At 30.5% G+C, this 26,672-nt stretch overlaps 2 protein-coding genes across 8 annotated transcripts in view; one reads left to right on the forward strand and one right to left on the reverse strand.

Annotated features, from left to right (window-relative positions):
• Nucleotides 1-26,672, reverse strand: part of LOC126851197 (uncharacterized) — a 91,187-nt gene that overhangs the window by 30,407 nt on the left and 34,108 nt on the right. For both annotated transcript variants that reach the window (XM_050594905.1, XM_050594896.1), the window contains exon 2: nt 10,742-10,790. In XM_050594905.1, the coding sequence (XP_050450862.1) occupies nt 10,742-10,790 (49 nt within the window). The remainder of the gene's footprint in view (nt 1-10,741; nt 10,791-26,672) is intronic.
• The window catches only part of LOC126849491 (uncharacterized), a 143,650-nt gene that overhangs the window by 24,482 nt on the left and 92,496 nt on the right, over nt 1-26,672 (forward strand). For 3 of the 6 annotated variants that reach the window (XM_050591398.1, XM_050591413.1, XM_050591390.1), the window contains 5 exons: nt 17,562-17,780; nt 17,876-17,998; nt 18,080-18,244; nt 18,359-18,518; nt 19,400-19,815. In XM_050591398.1, the coding sequence (XP_050447355.1) occupies nt 17,562-17,780; nt 17,876-17,998; nt 18,080-18,244; nt 18,359-18,518; nt 19,400-19,815 (1,083 nt within the window). Of the gene's footprint in view, nt 1-17,561; nt 17,781-17,875; nt 17,999-18,079; nt 18,245-18,358; nt 18,519-19,399; nt 19,816-20,573; nt 20,811-26,672 lie in introns of those variants that run through there. The other 3 variants (XM_050591406.1, XM_050591422.1, XM_050591433.1) reach the window with 2 other exon arrangements.

Here is a 26,672-nt window from a genome sequence, read left to right on the forward strand (position 1 = left end):
AGATCAGCCAACGAAGTGCCGCGAAAAGCTCGTGGCGCGAAAATGCCTCCCACTGTCGAGTTGATACTCGGTCCGCGGCGAAGCAATGGGAGGAGCAGTTTGCGAGCATGCTTCGTTATGGCAGCCAAAGAAATACACACATAATGCGCGCTCCGTTTTATGTATGTGCTCTTTTCATTATGTGTGTATTTTTCAGTTGCCATAGCGAAGCATGCTCGCAAACTGCTCCTCCCATTGCTTCGTCGCGGACCGAGTATCAGTGCAGTGAGGCATTATGCGCCACAGCTTTCGCGACACTCGTTGGCTGATCTTTAAAATAATATTTTCTTAAATATTAGAAAATCACAAAATACAGGACTTTCTATTCAGAATAACATCCTTTACCTTCCCTTAAAAGGTAATCCAGCGAATTATCGAGACACCCTATATATATATATATATATATATATATATATATATATATATATATATATATATATATATTGTGTATGTGTGTGTGTGTGTATATGTATACATATATACAGTGTCCCATCAAAAGTTACCCTCTTTTATCTTTTAAACTAAAAGAGACTAAACCATAACAAATATACACAAATTACATGGGTCAAACTGAACTCTTTTGTGAGTTTTGTAATTGCTTCCAAAAACTATCTGTGTTAATGAACAGAGAGATATGTATAATTTTTTTTATAATAATGTGAATATTTTGATAGAATAAAAGTTGTAGCGCTGTTTGAAGCGAATACAACTATGATATAATGTAAATATTTTACATATTAAGCTGGGTATACACTAGTGAGCGAACACTGAACAAACAGCGAATACGAACGTTCGTTGTTATTATTTAATAGATATACGCCAAAGCGAATGCGAATAGAACTTTCAATTCGCATTCGGCTTGATTCTCTTATGAGGCGGTACATCAAAGACAATTCGTGCGCAAATATCTACTGAATAATAAGAATTACGAACGTTCATATTTACTGTTGGTTCGGTGTTCGTTCGCTAAGTGCATATCCACCTTTATACGAGTTTTATCGACGTGAAATATCTAGTTTTTCACCTTCTGCTCTGCGTTATGGCCAACTTCTGACTCGTCTTTTAGAAATTGATATATACCTTTATAAAAAAAGGCAAAAAAAGGCGCTAAGTACACGCGCTATGTGAAAAAATATTATATTTAAATAATAATATTTTAAATAAATATAATACTCATATAACTCATATCACTCATATAATAAAAATATTATTATATTAAATATTTATATATTATATTAAATTTTATTAAGTTTTATACAAATAGCATATATTTTATAAATTTAATATTGTAAATACATTTACGTTTATATTATTTACATATATTATCATTTACATATATTAAATTAAAATAATCAAAATAATGTACATATTTATAAAATGTACACGTTTTACGATCCGGACGCGCCAAGTTTTTATACCTTGCTTTGATGTAAGTTTGTCTTATCCGATTTAGAATTTATGAGAAATTTTTTTTCAACAATTATATCCCAAAGCCTTAGATGCGTATATTGTGCATTTAGTTATTTAGAAAATAACTTTTATTTTAGCTATACTACTACTTTAATTATAATGCGATTTATTAAATATAATTTTTCTTAATATTGAAAACAATAAAATAAAAATATTTTATAGCATAAATTTTTATGCTTTTGGCGCATTTTTTGATATCATTATTTTTATAGGAAATTTAAATAATTATTTTATACAAAAGTATATTTATTTAAAATGTTATTATTTAAATATAATATTTTTTCACATAGCGCGTATACATAGCGCGTATGGTGCTCTTTTACCTTTTTAAAAGGTAATTTTTAGGGATATCATTCTTTTTTTCATCAAAATACAACAATTCTTTTTGCTTATATTTATTTTTACATTATATATATATATATATATATATATATATATATATTTATTTATTTTTATATTTATTTTTACATTTTTGTTTCATATTTTTATATTTTTTTTATTTTTTGATTGTGGTACTTTTACACAATGCATCCCGCCGTTACAACGCGTGATCTTTGCTTCGCGTGACTTGGCGCAAGATAAAGAATTTTTTTTATTTTTCACTATTTGATATATCAATATTTCTTATATTAATATCTCTTAATATTATTCCACGATATTTTTACTTCATCTATTGCATTTCTTGTATTAAAAATTATTAATGTCAATTATCAATTAAATTACCCTTGTCTAATAAATCGCCTTGTCAAATTAACCTGTCACTCATTAATGTCAAAATTTTGTCAAAAGCAGGTACGAACAGTAATATCATGAAGCGCCATTAACGCAATCTTGGCAAACGCTCCAACCGTACAAATTTTCGTACATGCGCAGGGACTTGAGGCGGCGATGATAACGGAGACGTATCTCAAATCAAATTTTAGACATTTTGACTTTCCATTATATTATCTCCGTTCATGATATAGGTAGAAAAAAAGTAAAGACATTTTTATTATATAATTCAAATCCAAGCTATATCAATTGAGCCTACTAAAAATACGATCGGTTCAGCCGTTATTGAGGTCCGATAATCTAATATACTCGCACCTTGCCGATTCGCGTGAAGATACCCGGAGTGCCTCGCTGCTTCGCATTGAATTTGGCGCGAGATACTACCATGTCTCTTGATCATTTGATCATAATACTCAATCCGAAGTTGGCCATATCGCAAGATCGAACATGAAAAGGTAGACATCGCTCGCGACATTTCAAATTGATAAAATTTATATATGTGAAATATTTACATTATATCATACATTGTTGTATTTGTTTCAAATAGCATAACTTTTTTCACATTAAAATATTCACATAAAAAAATGATGTATACTTCTGCATTTCTTAACACAGCTTTGAAAGCAACCATTATGCTCACAATAAAGTTTAGTTGTCAAGTTTAATTTGATATATATTTGTTACGATCTATCTTTTTTAATTTAAAAGATAAATGGGAGGTGGCCATTTTTGGTGGAACACCTTATATGTACCTTGTGGACCACCTTGTGTGTGTGTGTGTGTGTGTGTGGGTGCGTGCGTGCGTGCGTGCGTGCGTGCGTGCGATGCGTGCGATGCGTGCGTGCGTGCGTGCGATGCGTGCGTGCGTGCGTGCGTGCGTGCGATGCGTGCGATGCGATGCGATGCGTGGCGGGCGGGCGGGCGGGCGTGCGTGCGTGCGTGCGTGCGTGCGATGCGTGCGTGTGTGTGTGTGTGTGTGTGTGGGTGCGTGTGTGTGTGTGTGTGTGTACATTAAAAAAAACTCAATTTGTACGCAACAAAATTTAATATTTATTTCTAAAAAATAATTTTTAAAAATATTTTCCTTTGAAAAATAATTTTCCCATAAAAATTAAAAAATCCAAAAATAATTTTTTTCTAAAAAATAACTATAAAATAAAGAATCCCTAAAAAATAGAAAATAAAAACTAAATATGAAATCAATAGTTAACTAGCCAATACATAGAAACAGTTCAGTTTGAGAAAGATTTAATTAAAAAACTTCACAAAGGTAAAAAAAAGTACGTAAAAAATATTCCTTGTAACAAAAAGTTGAAAAAATATTTACCTCTAAAAAATAACTTATAAAAAATTGTTCCCTAAAAAATAAAAACTTCTAAAAAATAAAAACAAAATGAGAAATCAATAATTAAACCAAGTAGAAGGAATTTAATTTGTGAAAATTTATAATTTGAAATAATATTTGTCATAAAATCAATTTTGCATTTATAGAAACATTATGGATTCTCTCAAAAAAATTGAAATGCATTTTATTTTTATTAAAAAATTACATTTCTTTTTATGGGAAAATTATTTTTTAAGGGGAAATATTTTTAAAAGTTATTCTTTAGGAATAAATATTAAATTTTGTTACGTTCAAATTGAGTTTTTTTTATGTATTTGGCGTGTTTTTTTTAAACTTTGTGAAGTTTTTTTTGGAGGGATATCACTATTTTTTGTAATAACTTTTTTTTTATAAAAATTTATATTTTTTTTCAAAATTTAAAATATTTTTTGGAGATAAATATTAAACTTTTTGTTATATTGGGTTCTTTTTATAAACTTAGCGTATTTTTTTTATCTTTGTAAGGTTTTTTAAGAGGGATTTCTTTATTTACGAAATGGAACTTAATTATTGTTACTTTAGATTATTTTTTTATTATGTAATTTATTGTTCTAGGTTTCTTATTATTATTGATTTAGTTTTAGAATTTTATATAAAGAATTATGTATAAAAAAACAAAGAGAGTTATTAATTTAGTTGATCAATTAAGATATGTATTAGTTTTAAAACTTTGTTTTACGTATAAAGAATCAAATAGAATTATTAATTTAATTGATGGATTAAGACATGTTACAATTTTTTCAATATATTATTGCACATAATGAATCAAAGAAAGTTATTGATTTAGTTGATCGATTAAGACATGTTGAAATTCTTTCAATATATTATTACACATAAAGAATCAAAGAAAGTTATTGATTTAGTTGATCGATTAAGACATGTATTAGTTTTAAAACTTTGTTTTACATATAAAGAATCAAAAAGAATTATTAATTTAGTTGATCGATTAGGAAATATTGCAATTTTTCTCTAATAATATTATATCTTAAAAAGGTGCATGATATATTTATATACGTATAATATTAGTTATAAATAAATATTTTTACACTTTAAAATTATATACACATATATGTGTTCTAAAATTAAATCAATACTATACATTTAACTAATCCATATATATCTCTATTAATATCAATATCTTGCGCTATATTCTTATTATACTATTTATAATTTATAACTTTATCACTTTTTTCCTTATGTTACACTATCCGCGATATTGTCATAATCATAATTTTGATCACTTTTTTACTTTTCTTTTTGTCGCATTATACTTTTACATAATAAACATTTTATTACTTCACACGTATGCACACACATATACATAGGATTTTGTTTCTTAAGCATTTTGCACAGCCAAGCGAATAATCGTACATGAACAGTGTGAACGTCCCTTGAGAGACAAAATCGCTTTACGAGTGTGCATGCGTACGTGAATCTGAAACTTATCTTGAAGAAAAATAAAACCAAAAGTCGCACATTGATAATATAGGACATCATTTCTCAGGATTGATAATATATGACAGCATTTCTCTGTACCAATCTTATTCAAACTGGTCGCAATCGAAAGTTTTATATTTACATTATATAATAAAAATGCCGTTAAATTTTTGATTACGGCTCTACTTCCTCAGATATTTTAATTGAAAGTTTATTAAAACGATTATAGAAATAAAACTCTGGATAAGCTACTTGGCAGCGCCGCGGCCTCTGTATATAAGCAAATCTTTTGACAAGCCAGAAAGATTTCTTATTTACTTGACGTTTTTTTTTATGAACTTGGACCCTACCGCTTGATATATGTAATATATACAAAGTGTCTGATAATAATCGCTCCACCCATAATGTGCAGATAGAGTGGATTAAATCAAGCAGAAAAATCCTTTATCTTTTTTTTTGCACAACGCTTAATAAAAGAATTATTATTGAGTAAAGTCTGACCAATCATCGTCGATCTTTAGTCGGGCGCACATTGGTGAGCCGTGCGCCTAACGCAAGAGCGCTTCAGCGACGCACTACAGGCTCACTGACGTGCGTCCGGTTAAAGGTCGGTGATTAGCCAGACATTAATCAATAATAATTCCTTTATTAAACGTTATAGAAGAAAATGGTAAAGAACTTTTCGATTCAGTTTGGTCCGCTCTATCTGCACATTACGGGTGGGACGAGTATTACCAGGAACCCTGTGTGTGTGTGTGTGTGTGTGTGTGTGTGTGTATATGGACCGTTTATTTTGAAAGTAGTGTAAGTCCATTAAAAAAAATGAGATATCACGTAATTTATGCTTAATTTAGTGTAAACTTTTTATTTATAACTAATTAATATTCAATATCTTAAAAAATGCCAATGCTTTGTTCAATTTAAAATTGGCCGATAAAAGAAATGCGTAGCCATTGATTATGAAAGTGGTGTAAGTCCAATTTCCATAGACAGGTGGCGGGACCGCTGGTGGCTACATTTGTTTTATTTCACGTGTCGAAAGTTACTATTTTAGGTTACTTATTTTATTTTCCTCCAAAAATGGATAATTTCATATTAACATCAGATAGTGATGTAGGTAAGAAGAAATAGAAAAATCAATATTATTTTATGATAATTGAAAATATTTATTTTATTTATTTTAAATAAATTCACACAGAAATAAAACCCATGAATATAAACAAAAGAATAATCTTAAAATCGAAAGATGAAGATAATTCCACTATGAAAAACAAATTAATAAAACGTAAAAAGAAAATTTGAAAAAATCGCTCTGGCACCTTTGTATCACGATGCCAGGCCTATTACATACGAAAAATATAAGGATATGGAGAAGTTATTACCTTATATACTGTTAATATAATCTTATATACTATTAATTTTTCATAAAATTATCTTCATCCTCCGATTTTAAGATTATTCTTTTGTTTATATTCATGGGTTTTATTTCTGTGTGAATTTATTTAAAATAAATAAAATAAATATTTTCAATTGTCATAAAATAATATTGATTTACTATTTCTTCTTACCTTATATCCTGTGCATCATGAATATTTCAAAACACTGTCACATGAAGAGCATATATAAATAATACCAATATCTTATGTTAAGTTTAACAATATATAAATATAATTAACGTTCAAAATAAAAAATACTACTCCTATTTTATTTCTTGTTATTATTTATAAACAAAATTGGATTAATACGAAATATATTTTAAGTGATATTTAATTTTTCATAATTGAAATTAAATGATTTTTACAATTGACTAATTATGAAAGTGTTGTAAGTCCATTTTCAGCCCGTAAATATACATTATTTTAGTTAAATTCGCCTAAAAGAAATTTATATAATCAAATTACATATTGATAAATTAGTAGAAACATTGCCAGACTTGACATAATTAATCTATATTTTTTAATTGACAAATATGCTAACCTTTAATTTTCTCGAAACAACAGAAAATGGACTTGCACCACTTTCAAAATAAACGGTCCATGTATAAATATAGAGTGTCCTAGATCATCTGTACACCTCTTTTCGTTCAAAAACTAAGCATTTTAGAGAAAAATGTTTTGAACAAAAATTGTATGATTTTGAGGGGAACATAAAATGGTGTCATTGGTTTGATTTTGGATGGCATCGTTAAGGTCAAGTCAAGAACACTTTTAATTTCTTAAATGGATATTCCCATTTTTTATTGCACATTCTTGTAGCTTATCTCGAGAGATTTTCAAAACACTATAATAAAATATTTTTTCATTAAGAATTTTTTGAGTTATTTTGTATCTTAATCTGACATACTTTAATATACAATATAAAATATCTCAAAAATTATTTGGTTTTTGATAATTAATATCGTAATATTTTTAAGTACAGAATAATAAGATGAATCAAATGGTGTAAAGAAAAAATAAATAATTGTTATAGAAAAATATATTGCAAATTAATGCATACCTTTTTTTTAAACAATTATTAATATTTATAATATTTATATTTATATTTATAATTATAATTAATATTTTTTACTGTAAATATAATTTACAATTATATGTTTATACCGTGCTTTGATGTAAGTTTTTCTTACGCGATTTAGAGTTTGCGAAAACTTTTCCTTCAATAAATTGTAACAGTCGGTTCATCCTGAGACCGGTTGCGGGATAACTCGGCCGGAATCAGGGCTCAGAATGGATAGCAAAACACGAAATGCATAGGTGTTTGTATTAATAAATAAAGAATGTTTATTAAATAGTCAGAAATGGTTTACAGTGCGTGCGTGCATCGCGTGTGTGTGTGTGTGTGTGTGCGTGTGCGTGTGCGTGTGCGTGTGTGTGTGTGTGTGCGTGTGCGTGTGCGTGTGTGTGTGTGTGTGTGTGTGTGTGTGTGTGTGTGTGTGTGTGTGTGTGTGTTCGTGTGCGGCGTATCGGTGAGCCGGGTGTATTGGTGAGATAGCCGGCGTGCGGTGCGCGTTAATTGGCGGTATATTATAATCAGATGTTGTGCGATCCGTGTATGACAACAGCGGTTTGACCGTGCACCGCGTGCACGTTTATGTAATGCGTGTATAACTAAGATGCAGTCTATACCGGGCGTTTATAGCGTTGTGGATGATTGCAGGGCGCGAGGTTCGATAAGCGTGAGACGGGCGATTGATAGGTATCGTCATCGTTGGATCGACGGTTCGATTGTGCTAAGGTAGCGTCCTCGTGGTGGGCGGGCATGGCATAATTCGCTTGACAAATAGCGTGATCTATAGTTTGGCGCGTAGGGCAGTCTCACGGTCCTCGGTGCACGGTTTCGGTCGCCGTAACATTGACGAATCCCGGCCGACGGTAACTCGCTTTATATTTTTCGATGGTCAATGATATATGGGATCGGTTCACGATAAATAGGAACGTTCGGCAGACGTAAAAGTTCGTCGGTGGCGGGTAACTTCCCACTGCTAGAATCAATTGCCGAACGGTCGGAAATTTGTCAGGAAACGCTTGGATGCGGGATGCTGAGAAAGCTCAGCGGAAGCGGAGTACACCCAACTTCGATCTCGTTTCAAGCGATTTTCGGAAGCTCTGAGCGTCTTACTGACTTCAGAGACAGCGGAAGAGATTCTTTTATCGCGTTGAGAGCGCTTATTTATACCCGGTGTCGGCGGTTACGCGTCGGCGCAATAATTGTTTAGTAACAATTTCAGCGTCGGAAACAATCGGAACGGTTCCCCGTGCGTGCGAATCGTGCTCCAGTACGGTGTGCCTAACCGGCGATATAAATATAAACAAATATTTTATCTGGATGCACTCAACAGTTTTATATAATGGGGTGCATAGCGCCGTCGCTCTGTCCCGTGACTGCTGGGCGTGGGACGGCAGTAATTATGCGCGTAATGCGCTTTCGCCTTTCGGCCCAACCAGTGGTCGTCGGGCGGGTGGACTGCCGGGTAACGATGTACGCATCGTTACAAAATTATATCCCAAAATCTTATATGTGTATATATTGTGCATTTAGTTATTTATAAAATAACTTTATTTTAGCTATACTATTATTAATTTAATTATAATGCAGTTTATTAAATATAACTTTTCTTAATGGAAATAATAAAATAAAAATATTTTACAATATAAATTTTCATTTAGTTAGCACAATTTTTCAATATCATTATTTTTGTAGGAAATTTAAATTTTATACAACTATTTTATACAAAAATATTTTATTAAATTGTTTTTATTTAAATAATAATTATTTTAAATAAAATAAATAAATTTTATACTATAATTATTTTAAAATTTTGTAATATTTCTGCTGATGTTTTACTATAGTTTATACTAGTAATACTATAATATATATTAGTCTGTATACAAAATCTGTTTTATCAAATAATGATACAGACTGTATACAAAATCTTTTATATCAAATAATGATAGCAGAACATCAGCAGAAATATTACAAAACCTGCTGACATAATTTGACAACAGATCAGTAGCAGAAACTGAGCAAAATTTGTACAGAATTACCATAAAAAATTGGCAGCAGAAATTGAGCAGGATTTGCGCAATGCAATTTGATGTCAGATTAGCGGCGAAAACCGAGCAAGATCTGCGCACGCGCAATCTGACAGCAAATTGGCAGCAGAAATCGAGCAGAGGCTACAATAATTTATTGAAACAGTAGTTTATTTGATTATCGCTATGCAACGCAATATTCGTTTTCTTTACTCGTATTCAAATTCTTGTCATGAGCGTATATGAAGCCTGCAAAATGTGGCTAATAACATATATAATTATTTCTATCAGTTCAATTTTTTATACGATTCCCATACAGAGAATTCAGATATTGAACTGATTTTTGAAAAATCGGACAGATAAATGTCTGATTTTACTTATTCGGACAATTTCTGTCTGAATAAACAAAATTATTTAGTTATTATCTATGACATAAAATAGAAATCAAAGATATAAAATAGAAATAGAAATTCCATTAAATAAAATCTTTAGTTGTATAAATTAAATTATTTAAATTTTCATATATTTATTACATTAATATTATTTATTTATATATTATTAAAAAACAGAAAATGACGTCCCGTGAATGTGATATATCGAATATTGACATTTTTGGGTTTCATAAAACCTAATTTAGGATGTCTAATTATTTATGTTATTTTGTGACCAAAATTTATTGTCATTTTGTTACTTGGGATTCTTTAAATGTTTAAATCCATTTAAATGTACCATGTCGCCAAGTTATGTCAACAGAGTATGTTCAAATTTTTCCGCCAATCTGTCGACTTATTATATTAGCAGATTCTGCTGGCAAAACATTAGCTGAATGCGAACGTAGTTGATGTCAGTTTACTAACAGATTTTGATTAAATCTGCTATCAATCTGCCGTCATACTGTTAACATTTTGCTTAAGAGTAATTTTATTATTAATTACTCAGATAGCAAAATGCTAGCAGTATGCCAGCAGTATGCCAGCAAATTCAATCATGACTTTGCAGCAGATTTCGCTCTGCTGCGTCCCCATTAAGCTTAATTTCTGGCAGTATGGTTGGCCGATACAATATGACAGAGAAAATGAAGCAAAAATTAAATATTATTTGCTCTTACGTAACAGCAGATATGTAACACGTATCGAGTGAAGTCTTCCACATCAGATCTGAAAGCAGAAATACGGTAGAAATTAAGCATAGCCTGCTATCACAATGTGTCCACTGTGACGAGGAAAATACAGTAAAGAAAACACACCTACTATAATGTAATTACTAATATGCAATAAAAATAAATGCAATAAAAATATTGGCATATTTAAATATTTAATTAAATATATAAATTTAAATAAATAATTATTTTATTAATAATTTATAAATTTTAAGATTTGTAGAAATTGAACTCTTATTTTGTTTCAAGCAATCAATTTTCTATTGATTTATTGGGTTTTCAAACTTTTAGTTTAATATTTTGAGTCCTTTGTTAGATGAATTTAAAGATTAAACTGATAAAAATAGTTATTATGGCTCCTAAAAAACACAGAACACTTGTTGCGTTGCCGTATGTATCATCTTATGTACAGGAGCCATTACACATTTTTAATCTTTTTCTAGTCGCGCTTTGCAATCTTTAGATTTGATTGTAATGGAAACTTGAATACGAGATAGATACGTCATATAGCGGTAAACGAACGAACTATAACTTGATATAATATATATTAAGATTGATGTGATTTTGTTATTGTTTTATGACAACAGACCGTACTGTGTTTCTGCTATATTTCTGCTGTTATCTTTTGAAATAGCAGAACATGTTTAATTTTTGTAGCATTTCTGCTATTACGCTGTGCTTGCAGATAAATTCGATTTTTGACGATATTCTGTCGACGTAACATGATGTATCATGATATGTTCAATTTTTATTTAATTCTATTGATATATTTTGTCAACATGTTTGTGAGTCTGTTTGTTTTCTGTATTTTTGTCAACATTAATTAAAACAGCAGATCATGTTCAATTGCTGCCGAAATTCTGTTAACATAATATGTAGTGCACAATTTGCAATACGTGCTCTTACAGATCTGGCTATCTGGGTATACAAAATTACGGGCAGCTCGTTTTTTTATAAATTTAACAGCTCAATTTCTTTATAAATTTTTAAATTAAGGAATAAAAAAATTAACTTAAATATAATAATAATATAACCATATTCAATATAATATTCTAAGAATAACATTCTTAATAATAATATAACAATATTATAACTTTTTAACATTATTTAATTAAATTTATATTGCATGGCAATTGTTTTGATATTATATATTAATTTTATTAGTTAGCTTTTGGTACATTTTATTCTATGTGAAATAAATCATCTAATAATTTTCAAACTTGATTGATAACAATATTATTGCTTGATAAAAATATTTTTTAGTCTTATTAACAATTGTCACCAATCAGGTTTGAAAATTATGAGATGATTTATTTAATATAGAATAAAAATTGTATCAAAAGCCGAATAACCAAACCAATATACAATAGCAAAACATGGCCATGCAATTTATAATTAAATAATATTAAAAAATTAAAAAGTTTTAATTTTTATTATATAGTTTATATTTTTTAGCTATCTTTATTTAATATCGTATTATATCTTAGAAAACTTTATTAAATATAGTTGTTATATTATTGTTATTTAAGTTAATTTTTTTTAACTTTTTAATTTAAGAATTTATTAAAAAGTTCAAGTTGTTCATAATTCTCTTTAAATAAATATATAAATTAATAAAAAAATACAAGTTATTTGTATTTTTTTTTATTTAAATAAATATAAATTGTTTATAATTTTCTTATTTTACTTTTTTTTAAATTGTTATATTTTTCCTAACAATTTCTATTGGTTCCGCTATGTTTAAAAATATATCCTTACTATTCAAAATAGAATTATCAAACTCACTTTTTTTCGCTTTATTTATATATTTAATGATAAAGCTAGAAAGCAACAACGATTATTTATTAAAGAATTTAAATATATAGATTGTGAATAATGTATATTTCTGATACACGAATTTGTAATTATCCGTTATTCTTAGAATAACTAAGAAGAATAACTAAGAAGAATCTGGATATCTATAATGAGCAAAAAAAATTGTCGCATTGATGAAAAAAAAGAATGGCAATCCCTAAAAAAATTACCTTTTAAAAAAAAGGTAAAAGAAAGGCGCCAAATACACGCGCTATATGAAAAAATATTATGTTTAAATTATAACATTTTAAATAAATATATTTTTGTATAAAACAATTATTAAAATTTCTTACAAAAATAATATATCAAAAAATGGCCCCAAAAGCATAAAAATTTATGCTATAAAATTTTTTTTATTATTATTTAAATATAAACAATTTAATCAAATACTTTTGTATAAAATAGTTATTTAAATTTAAATTTCTTATAAAAATAATGAGGAGATTTCGTTTGCTTATATTCCCGATTGCCTACAGCTTTGTTTGCCTACAACGTTTTGCCGACAGCTTCAATTGCTGACATTCAATTCCCGACTGCCTACAGAGCAATTGTCTACAAGCATTATTGTATACGTATAAAAATTAAAAATACGAACGTACGTTTGTACACATGTCCTTATTGTGCACATACACATTGTACAATGTAAAGCAAGGTCCACCCTACCAGCGGGGTGGATGCGGGAGAGGGGCCTCCCTTGACTCCTCCTCCCGTGTGTGTGTGTATGTGCGCGCGCGCATGCTTCTTGTCCATGCATGTACTTTGGTATATTTCAAACTTTAAATAATTAATTAAAAATTAATTATAAATTAACAAATAAAACTAAATGCACTACAATTATCTACGAACAAAATACAATCGATTTTACATCTATTTTTGTAATTTTATAGTACATGTCGACTAGTTTCATGGTCTATAATTAAATAATTAATTAAAAATTAATTATGAGCTAACAAACAAAAATAAATGCACTACAATCATCTACAAACAAAATACAATTGATTTCACACATAATTATTTAAAAAAAGTGTTAGTCGGCCAACATCATACGAATGTGTACAATATGTATATGCAATAACATCATGTGTACAAAACGTTAATATGAAATTCTTATATTATGTGCACAATAATGTCATGTGTACAATGTGTATGTGCACAATAATGACATGTGTACAAATGTACGTTTGTATTTTTAATTTTTGTATATGTATAATAATGCTTGTAGGCAATCACTCTGTAGGCTATCAGGAATGTCGACAATTGAAGCTGTCGGCAAAACGTTGTAGACAAACGAAGCTGTAGGTAATCGGAAATGTAGACAAACGGGACCTCCCCAAAATAATAATATGAAAAATTATGCCAACTGAATAAAAATTTATATTGTAAAATATTTTTATTTTATTTCCTATTAAGAAAAATTATATTTAATAAATTGCATTATAAAGTAGTAGTATAGCTTAAATAAAAGTTTTTTTATAAATAACTAAATGCATATTTTACAACATAAATTTTTATTCAGTTGGCACAATTTTTCATATCATTATTTTTGTAAGAAATTTAAATTTAAATATCTATTTTATACAAAAGTATTTGATTAAATTGTTTTTATTTAAATAATAAACCAAAATTTTATAGCATAAATTTTTATGCTTTTGGTTCAATTTTTTGATATATTATTTTTGTAAGAAATTTAAATAATTATTTTATACAAAAATATATTTATTTAAACATAATATTCTTTTACAAAGCGCGTGTACTTGGCGCCTATCTTTTACTTTTTTTTTAACCGTGATTTTTTTAGGAATTATATACTTTACATGTGTATGATAACTCGTGCATGTTTTTATGTGCAACATAATTCATGTAATACATCATTACGAAATAACTTAGTCTATTGACAAACAACAAGAATTGCATGTTACCTTTATGGAATACATTTTTTTGTTTAGAAGCCAGTTTATTTAATCCACACTTCTTTATCTTGCTTATAGTCCTTATTTTTAAAGGACTAAACAAATTCATATTGCTTTATAAATAAATCAGCATGTAAAATCTTTACTGTTTTTGAGCAATATATTCATTAATTATATCTTATACATGGTTCCAACCAGCACGTGTCTCTATCTACTTTAAATCCCCTTTCACTTCAATCTGTGGCGAATATCTGTGCCAGCGTGGATACTAATAATTTATTCACCTAGTAATCCGCACTGTATCGGTGGAAGATAGTATTATTAAGAGCAAAAGAAGGGACTGTTAGACGAGGTGATTTAAGATGGGCTACCAAAGGATCATTCATGGATGCATTTACTTTATCATAATTGTCGATCACAATCAGTACTATTAGACCATGACAGATTCGCTCTGGAAATGTGCTGCAGGTGTCTTGGACATGTCATCTCTCCGTGGCAGTTGGCACTGTATTCATTGAGCAAAATTTAAAACCCTTGTATAATGCGAGGCGATAGCAATAGCATAGCGATAGAAACAGAAAATTCCAACACTAGGGAATACATATGCCAATGCAGAATGAAATACGGAACAGACAACAGCGATAAAATTTTCGTCGAGTTGGAATTCTGTATCTTTTATCTTGTAGCCAATCAATTCCAGCTTTCAGATTTTTGTCGAGACGTACGTATCTAGTTTTGAATGATCCGAATCAATCATATCTTTAGATTATATTTTGACTTGTTTTGACTGTGATCAACTGAAAAGACACGAAAATGAAGAAGAGATCCGGATCTTGTTTTAATTCCGAAAAAAGAGTTGCAAAATCGCCATACTCCGCATTTTTTATTTATGGGTATCCATCATCGATGGTTTTTCCAACGCTTGTTCTTTTTGACCTTCCATGCGGTATACAACGCTAATGTAGCTACTTGCATCGTACATATAAATATCATAAGCTCTTCAGCTTCCATTGCAAATTAATGTGAAACAAATATTTATTAAAATGTAACACACAAGACAATGCGACAAAACAAGGGCAGGGTGAAAGAACAGATTACACGATTTCTGATTGGTTGGTTTTTATTCTTCTCGCGTCATTATGCAGATGACGATAACTTCTATCACTATTTCTATTCTATTGCTATTCCCTTATTTCTATCTTTATCGCCTCGCATTGTGCAAGGGCCTTTAATATCACTCTAAGGTCATATAAATTATGTTAAAGTGACATAAGACATGAGGTTTGAATAACTCAGTGGTAAGAGGAGTTGCCCGGAACACGTAAGACTCGAGTTCCGATTCAATCACTCATGCCTCGCATATTTTTTCAAGCAAATATTGTTTTCTAACAATTAAAGATATGTAAATGCCCTATACAGATAATATCGCTGCCATGGAAGGGATGGTTACTTAGTACATGCCTCTGCCGTCTTAAATCTTCTTCTCACTTTAATAGTTTTTGTTTTCTTAACAGAAAATCATAAAGCTGCATTACACGAGTTATCTTACACATTTAAGAGCACTGAAAATTTATTTATTATTAATAAGTACTATTTGAATATGATATATAAAAAATAATGTGAAATAATTACCTGATTGAAGTTCAGAAAGAAAATGTATAGTTATACTTCTTTATGTAAGCAAATTTCTTGCAATATATAAATTAGAATAATAATTTTGAATTTTATCTGCATACCTTTATTAAAACTAAACAAGATATTCCACAAATATATCCTACATATTGCTATTTTTAAACGAAGTTATTTTATGAAGTTGTATGTATTGTACAAATTATCTGTAAACCATACGATCAATAATTTATTTATAATAAATAAATACTTTTTGAATAATAACAGCAATAAGCTCAGAATATTAACAATATTAAGGGAAAACTGGCAAATAAGAATGAACGCGCGGTTATTGGTGCGCAAACTTTTATTGACAAGTATGCATTAAAAATGTATGTTTTAGATCGCTTTTTGATCCATCAGATAACAAAATTTGATTGTAGCAACCAGTATTGCGCAAATTAAAGTTTTTAATATGAAACTGACTTTTATATTTTATTTTATTACTATATAATATCTTCATTTTTTAGGATATGTAAAGTAAAAATAAAGATATTTTTACAATATAAAATAAATTCAATCTTTCGATTAAGCTTATTAAAATCTTAATTGGATCAGCCGTTATTGAGATCTGATAAATTAATATATATATAGGGTGTCCTACAGAACCTGTGATAACGCTCGTTAGCGGGTAGAGCACAGTAAACTGAACAGAAAAGTCCTTTATCATTTTTTAATCTGAGCTTTCTTTTTGTTGTTATACGATGTTGAAGTTAGCTAATCAGCGCCTATCTACAACGGAATGCAATGGAGGGAATAGAAAAATACAAAGGAGGGACGTCAGGGGTCGGAATAACGAGACGACTTTCTGCTGTATATATAGAAGCTGATTAACTAACTTTAACATCGTATAACAACGAAAAGAAAGCTCAGATCAAAAAATGGTAAAGGACTTTTCTGTTCAGTTTATTGTGCTCTACACGCTCAGCGTTGTCACAGGTGCTCTGGGATACCCTGTATATTAGCCAAAATTATAAATTCATGAACATATAGTAATTTTTATGTTTTATAAGATAATTACACGCGCGCGCGTATTGTATGTGTATATGCGTGCGTCATGTGTGTGGAGAGAAAAGGGGGTGCAGTTGTGTTAGTGTGTGGATATGAATATATGTAAAACTTGTTATTGCTATATAAAATTATCTTATAAATCATATATAGCACTTTTCCTGTCATATTATATTTTGAGTTTTGTTTCATTTGTTATTCCTTCATCCAATACATCCGGTACAAAATTATTAGCTATTTATTTCTGCCTTTCTGGAACGTGTCATCACGTTGTCAGCTCCAACCTTTCCTGTTTGTTTTATTTTTACGCACCTATAACTAAAACACAGGAATAAGGCCTGGCTGTGACCTGACAGAGTTAGACACGTGTTGGGACCCGAAGCCATCGTATCGTAAGCAAGGAAATAAACGGATTTTTGCATCGGAATCCACGTTGACAGACACCGCGGCGAGGAAACAGAGTCATCCTCTTCTAGACAATACAACTAACAGTTATATACCGCATGATCCTAATTTATTGCCTCCGAACGTCACTATACACAAAGGCCGTAAGGATATTATATTGTATAAAGAATTTCCAATCACAATAATATATATTAATACATATATTAATATTGTTTCTCTTTTTTCTTATTATAATCAGAAATTACGTATCATCCACCCATGGATGAAAGCGTACTTTATAAGACGCTAAAAAATGAATGCGAATCACCGGTAATGTTCGCAATTAATCGAAATCTGTATGCGTATGTGAAAATAATTAATTGTAAGTAAAAACAATATTTTTTTAACGAAATTCTCATTTGTTTTATTGCAATAGATAGAAGATTTTATTTGCAATTTTTAGTAAACTGCTGTGTAAACAAGATTTGCTGGAATGTGACATCAAGAGGTCTTGCTTGTGTTGGCCAAGACGAAGTTATTTTATTAGTTGAGATTTTACCGGATGAAACGCGAATTCCAAAGGATATTCTCATATATATCAATCAACTATATCTTGAAGCTATTAAAGGTAACTTAACATATCATATATATCCTTACATCAATTATATATAAATTTATCTAATATATCAATTATAATAATATTTGCATCCTACATTGTAATGAATTATTTTTACTGTCACAGGTAATACAATAACGGAACTCGGATTTTCGATATATCAAGGTAGTAACCTATTGGGTTCACGTGAGCATTCGGGATTTCTTTTTATTCGTCAAACATTACAATGTTTACAAAAAATTATTTTACCACCTGCACCTTTCCTAATCGGACTCTTGATTCATAGGTAAAAATAATAAAATACTACTAATATACATATTTTTATTTTGTTAGATATATGATCTGTATGGTATAAATACATATATTTATAGTATTTACATATATTTTTTACATATAAAAATTTTAGTTTTGTGGTAATAATATATAATTAATATGTAAACTGAACTACACATGCAAATGTGCATTCGTGCACGCATGCATACAATGAAGTACTTATATGTAATAAATCTGTTCAATTTTTCTTTCATTTTTTATCTTTTTAGTTATTTCATTAATGTAAATCTATTTATATAAATTATTGTAGTTATGTAAATTCTTATAATTTCTCTTTTTAGGTATTTATTAAATTTTTACTTTAATTATGTGTATGGTTTATATATTTATATAATTAAATATATATTTATATTTGTTATATAATTGGTTGTACCTATTTTAGCTATCTTCTTGTTTTAAATTTGAAATGAAAATAAAATTACAATATATATTGAGAAAATTTGATAATTATAAATAATAATAAATAAAACATAAATAATTATGTAAACAATAATATAATTATATTTTTATTTTACACATATAATAAATCTAATATTATGTGATATCACAAAAATTTGTTTGCTACTTTCTTTATGCTAATTACTTAGTTTATTTGTAAAATTATTTAATATTATTAATACATTGTTTACAATTAGATATATAAAAAATTAATAATTTTATTTTATTTTAGAAAGAGGAAAATATGGTGTATGTATAATATTTTTTTAAATTAGTAAATATGATTGAACGTTTTTGTTATGAACAAAGTTATGATCAATTTTTCAGTTTGTTTTAATTATATGATTCTGTTTGTCCGATCATAGTAATTTTATTTATATTGTTTGTTTATTTTAGGTGGGAAACTCCATGGGCTAAAGTATTTCCATTAAGACTTGTTTTACGTCTTGGTGCGGAATATCGTTATTATCCTTGCCCATTGGTATCTGTTCGTTTCCGGGATGCGTTATACTTCGAGATTGGACATACCGTCATGAAAGTATTAGCGGATTTTAGAAATTTTGGATATACTTTACCAGGAGTAAGAGGCTTAACAATTCATCTTAAGAATCGAACGACGGATGTTATGTTTCCTAGAAATCGATATGACCAAGTTATAAAAGGACTTTATAACTCGAACGATCATGTATTGGCTTATGCTTCAAATTTTAGTATAGCCGCTGATTCACATTTAGTTTGCATACAAACAAATACTGGCGACGAAAGCAATTATCAAACGCAAGCGATAAATATTCACAACAAACCAAGAACAGGTGAGTTCATATACAAATTTCTGATGATATGAAAGAAATTAAAAAAAGAATTAATAAGAATTTAGGTAGTCTTAGTACTTACGAAGTCAAGTAAGGAATGTTTACTGAATATAGATTGAAAAGTCAATTCTGTTAAAGTTAGAAGCGATATTTGATATTTATTAAAATAGTGATTTTCCTATTTTTATTTATTATCCTATTATCTTATTTTATGTGCGTGCGATGTGAATACATAATTATATTACACATTCTCACTTGGATCTTTACGGAAGATATCCTGTTTTCTACACACTTTATGAAAGATTCTTATTGTTTTGCTTAGCTATTTTAGTTTTCGATTTAAATTTGCTGAATTTTTATGAAAATATCTTAAGAATTTATTTTTATCAATAAATGATATTACAAGGTTTACATCGGCAAATTTATAAATGTGGAATTTCTAAAAAAAGTTGAAATTCTGGGTTACGTTCGAAATTGTTTTTAGAGAAAACAGAAGGGGTAAATGAGGGTAAAGTAGCCAAAACGCATAAGAAAACAAGAATGATTCAATTTTGGAACATTGAATATAATTAAAGAAAAAAAAGTTAAATTTAAATATAAATGGAATACTTATCCATTTCGTACAATTAAAAACTCCAGACATAAATGTAATTTAAATTTGCATTTTTTTCTTGCCATTTAATTTCTTATCGTTTATTTGCGCAAAATGAATATGAGAATTTTACACGAATAAAGGCAGCATGAACGCTTCTTTTCAGCTTTGAAACAATGGATTGGAAACAATGTATCCGATCGAGCCGATGTCCGATTGGGCCGGTGTCCGATCGAGTCTATGTCCGATCGAGCCTATGTCCGATCGAGCCTATGTCCGATCGGGTCTGTGTCTGATCGGTAAGGTGCGGAATCGAGACTCACTCTATACAAATAGAGGGGACATATAAATTTATATTCTTAAATCTCAAAGAATGTGTAAAATAATTATTGTTTTTACATTATATGTTGTAAACATTTTTTGTTGCTCACACTGCCCTCAATCAGTCTTAAAGTTAGTTGTGTATTATGTTAATTGAGTATGTAACAAGCAGAGAGAGTAGGCAGCTTGTGTTCAATATAATATAAAATTATGTTTTTTGGAGGAAGGAGAAAATAGATAGAATAATTGAGGGAAAAATTGAGGGAAGATTCTTGTAAAAGCTTTGATGTCATAAGGAGGAGTTTTTCCTCATTTTTCTTTATAAAGCGAAGAGTGAAAATAAGGATTAATAAGTTTGAAGGAGAGGACATAACTATAAAGTGTATTTAATGTCTTAAAGAGGAAAGCCATAATCGCAAGAGAGCGAGTAATTAATATAAATATAAGCAGCAGAATAAGCTGGATCTCAAATTGCGATTTGTCCTGATTCTACAGGTAGTCATGATTTCAGGTCAAACTTAATGGCATTTTCGGATGGACGGGTTAACCCAACTCGGATCATGAATCCATGTCTTTTATTGGCAAAGACAATGCAATGACGTCATTATTTGCATTGTCTCTACCAATAAAAGACATGGATTCATGATCCGAGTTGGGTTAACCCGTCCATCCGAAAACGCCATAAGTTTTAAAACTTGGGAGGAAAAGGCGGTTAAAATTTAAATATTATTTACCCTTGAAGCGAGATTGATAAAATAGAGTATTGCTCGTAATGGAACAAAATCGTTCCCGAAGTTTGGCATATAAGTCGAATAATTGAAAAGATCCCTAATCACATTACTCTTTTTGCTAGTAAATCTGCCATCTCGTTATCCTCTAGTGAGCAAGAATCCAAATGATAATAATATTAATATTCTGTAGAGCAGAGCATTTCAATTTGTTTTTAATTAGTAAGAAAAGATAATTGTAGAGAAATCTTTGGAGAATCTCGGTGACAAAATTGTTTTAACCAAGCTACGAAAGTCAAAAAAGATAGTGGCATGTTTAATATCTGAAGAGAAGAAGTAATTGATGCAGCGAATAAAAGAAAAGAAGAATTTCGCCTGTGATAGAAGTCTATTCTAAATAACTTTTGAATTTGCAAGAAGGGGGAGTAAAAAGAGAGTCTTACATAGCTGCTCGAATCCATTTTTGAAATGTCTGTGAAAAACATGTATTTATTTTCAAAAAGATTATAAGAAAACATGAAAAAGAAAAGATGGGTTTTTGAACTTATCAATTAATGCGAGTGAGGGAAAAATAGTTTAGGTATAAAAATGTAGATTTCGTATGGAAAATGGTACATGGGAAAACATTCAAAAGTAGCAATATTGTGTTTGTATTTTTTAATAATGATGAAAACTATCGAATACATATGTATTATACAGAGTATCTTGAAACTTTTGACACATCCGAAGTGTGAAGGTAGATTGGACCAAACTGAGTTGAAAAGTCTTGTATCATTTTCCTCTATAACGCTTCAGAAAGAATTTATTGAATAAAGTCTGGCTAATCAGCACCGATCTTTAACCGGATATACGTCAGTAAGTCGCGCGCCTGGTAGTGGTGCGCCGCTGTAACAGCTGAACGCTCACGCACACTATCAGGCGCACGGCTCACTAGCATGCGCTTGATTAAAGATTAGCGATGATTGGCCAGACTTTACTCAATAATAACTCTTTTTTTAAGCGTTAAAAATGATACAGGACTTTTCGACTCAGTTTGGCCCAATCTATCTTCATACTTTGGTTGTATCAAAAGTTTCGGGAGACCCTCTATAACAATCATAAATATTATATTTATTTTGTTTAATGAGAATAATTTGAAGGTCATAAAACTTATTACTGATGATCGAGGTTTTCAACTAGAAATTTAACGATGAATCTAAATAAGAGAAACATGAAACGAACAGTTAAATGTCAATTTTTGCCAGGATTACATTGACCAGAATCAATTGGATCTAGAATCAATTCAATATCACAATGCTTGACATTGGATTTTTTTCAAAGATTCCATTAGCACATAATTGTTGGTCGGAAGAATGAAGGATCTGTATTCCATTAAACCATGTATAAAGGGGATTTGAAAATATTAAAGTATAATTGCGGATCGGCATTAAAATCCGCGCAGCAATTTGAGAATATTCAAGTTTATTGCACTTTTTAATTGGATAATTGGTATGCTCGTAACTTTTAAATTTGTAATTAAAAAGGATGGCTAGGAATTTAGTGGGTTTAATAGATTCTCCATTAAGATTGTTGGAATATGTTAGCGAATCGAGTGAGTCTCGATTGCGCACATTACAGATCGGACACGACAAAATTTCTCGATCGGACATAGACCCGATCGGACACAGGCTCGATCGGATATCAACTCAATCTGACACAGTTTCGATCGGTACACATATGGTTGCAAATTGGACACCGACCTGATTGGACACAGGCCCGATCGGACACTGTAGCATGTACTTTGTAAGTTGTAAAGCGAGGTCCACCTTGCCTACCGGTGGGGCGGGTGCGAGAGGGGGGCCGAAGGCCCCCTTTGCTTCTCTCTCTTGTGTGTGTGTGTGTGTGTGTGTGTGTGTGTGTGCGCGCGCGCGCGCGCGCGCGCACGTGTTTCTTGTCCATGCACGTACTTTGGTACAGCGTCTGTGTCCAATCGAACCTGTGTCCGATGGGGTCTGTATCCAAACGGGCCGATGTCCGATCAAACCTGTGTCAAATCAGGTCGGTATCCAATTTGCAACCATATTTATCCGATCAAAACTGTGTCCGATTGAGTTTGTGTCCGATGGAGCCTGTGTTCGATTGGGACTGTGTCCGAAAGCAACAGTATGTGTCCAATCGAAACTGTGTCTGTGATTGGATCTGTGTCCGTTCGAGCCTGTGTCTGATCGGGTCTGTGTCCGATCGGGAAATTTTGTCGTGACCGATCCGTAATATGCGCAAACGGGACGATCCTAGAGAATTAACTTTTTTTTACTAAACACGAAGATAGATTTAGGTAAAAGAAGTGATCAGTCCTTTATATATCAAATGAAGAGAAACACAACGTATTGAATTTTCAAGATTAGATTAGTCTAAACAGCATACCGATATCCTACAAATATTTTTTAAGGATATTGAGAATATGCATAAAATGTCCATGTTTTATTTTAAAATATATAATGGATATTCATAGAACAAATATGAAATTGATGGATCCTTGACATGTCCAGAAGATGGACGTCGAATAAACATAAATTACAATAACAGATATACGAAATGGACTTCTTATAGATGTGAAACAAACGTGATAAAAATTATTACAATTTGAAGTTATGCATTATATACCCAGATAGCAATTTGACAGCAAATTGTCGCCAAATTTGTATCAAATTCAATCAAAAGTTGATAACAAATCTGGTGTCATCTGTGTCCGCAATAAGCTTGTGTTTTGCTGGCAAAATTTGCTGACATAACCTGACAGCAAATTGCCCACAAAAACCGAGCAAAACTTGACATGATTTGATGTCAAATTGGGGACAAAAATCGAGCAAAATCTGCGCAAGGCAATCAGATGACAAATTTACAGCAAAAATTGAACAAAATCTGTAGTTTTTGGCCATTCATATAAAATGTACATTTAAATGCATTTAAAGTCTCAATTCTAAGTAGCAAAATGACGATAAATTTTGATCACAAAATAACTAATTAGATATTTTAAAGTTAGAATCTCAGAAGAGAACCTCAGAAATGACGTTATATGTCACATCCCTGAGAGATTATTTTCTGTTCTTTTGACAAAATTTTTGGCAAAAATAGGATCAATTACAATATTATTATATGTATAATAATAATATATTAATTTGTTAATTCCCGATATGGGAACCGTGTCAAAAATTAAAGTCTTAGAAATAGATATTACAATATTATTATTAACTGCATTTTGCAGACTTTATATACACTCATGATAAAATCTTGAATACGGGTATAGATAGTGAGAAACGTAGCCACATAGCGGTAAGCGACTAAACTACCATTTCAAATAGAATATTAAATTACAGATTTTGTTCGGTTTTTGCTGCTAATCTGCCGTCAGAATGTGCACGCCAAATCTTGCTCAGTATCTGCCATCAATCTGATATCAGTAAGCTTTGCTCGGTTTTTGTCATAAATTTGCTGTCCGGATATGTCAGCAAGTTTTGCTTGGTTTTTGTTGGCAATTTGTCGCATAATCGGTAATAACTGCTTTTGTACCAAATTTGTAGCCTTCTTGCTGACAATAATTTGTAGCAAGCATTTGGCTATATCTGTTAAAACAGACGTGGCTGACTGGATGTGTGTATATATATATATATATATATATATATATATATATATATATATACAGGGCGTCTCACAACTTCCACACAATATTTTATTAGCGTGTTCTATCCAGATAGCAAAATGCTAGCAGCATACGTGCAGATTGGCAGCAAGTTTAAGCAGAATTCCATGCCAAAATCATAGCTGTGTCCGCATTAAGCTCAGGTTTTGTCGACAAAACCTGCTGACAAGCCATGTGAGCAGATTGGCAGTAGAAACCACGCAGAGCCTGCGCACATAACTTGGCAGCAGATTGACCGCAGAAACCGAGCAGAATCTGTGCGCAATTTTTGACGGCAGATTGATAGAAATTGAGCTCTGTAGCTTCTAGATTCATAGTATATTTAAATAGATTTAAACATTTTAAGAGTCTCAATCTCAAAGTAACAAAATGACGATAAATTTTAGGCATAAAATAACCAATTAGACGTTCTAAATTAGGTATCATGAAACCTAAAAATGATATTAATAGTTGATATGTCACATTAACGGGACGTCATTTTCTGATTTTTGTAATAATAACATATAAATATATAGTATTAATAAAATAAATGTAGAAGAATTTAAATAATTTAATTTTTACAGTTAAAGATTTTTATTATATGGAATTTCTATTTTATATTTTATATTTTTATTTTATGTCATAGATAATAACTAAATAATTTCGGACAATTTGTTTGACAATATTGTTGCACAGAAACATAATACAAGGTTTGCACATTTTCTTTCCAGTTTTCTCTTTCTTCTATTGTTCCTTAGAACATTGTTTCTTAGTCACTCTTAAGTGACTTCTTATTGCGATATTCAGGCAAGAAGGGGATAATTTTTCCGTGGATTCTTCGTCCTATAAAAAGGACTTCTCAAGCCCCTACCTCGGCATTCGTCCAAAGACCCTCGGGAAAACCACGTATCAAAAACCGTGGATGAGGCAGTCTTCATTTAAGTGAGTTTGCTTCTCTTTCCAGAATCTGTCTTTTTCTGTTATGTTCCTTTCCTCTCCTTTTCTTATGTTGTCACCACTCCATTAAACTTTTCTTTTAACACAAACAAAAACAAGAATATCTAAAATAGAAGTCGATAAAATGTAATCATTATTATTATTTTTTTTTTAAATTGAAGTCCGTAAACTTTTCTAATGCAATTCATCATAAATATCAGGCTTTAATTAACCCCTTAACCTACGACTTCGACTCGAACATTTCGGGCCGAAAACGTATACAAGCTCGCGCAACCTTCGTGCCATTCGCACGACTTGTTCCGTACGATGGCTCTGCTCCCGATCACCTACTACGGGCTATGCCCGTAATATTTACGATTGGCCCGATCACCTACTACGGGCTATGCCCGTAATATTTACGATTGGCCCGATCACCTACTACGGGCTATGCCCGTAGTTGTAGGTTAAGGGGTTAATACCATAATTTATTTGTATTAATTTCTTTTCTAAAAGAATTTTATCCTAGCGGTATCGATTCTATATTATTGGATATTATTAGACTTAGCCGTAAACCTTTTTCGCGTGGCTTCTGAATTTCACACAGCTTAGAATAACATCATCT

This window comes from Cataglyphis hispanica, chromosome 1, assembly GCF_021464435.1.
Source record: "Cataglyphis hispanica isolate Lineage 1 chromosome 1, ULB_Chis1_1.0, whole genome shotgun sequence".
Classification (NCBI taxonomy): domain Eukaryota; kingdom Metazoa; phylum Arthropoda; class Insecta; order Hymenoptera; family Formicidae; genus Cataglyphis; species Cataglyphis hispanica.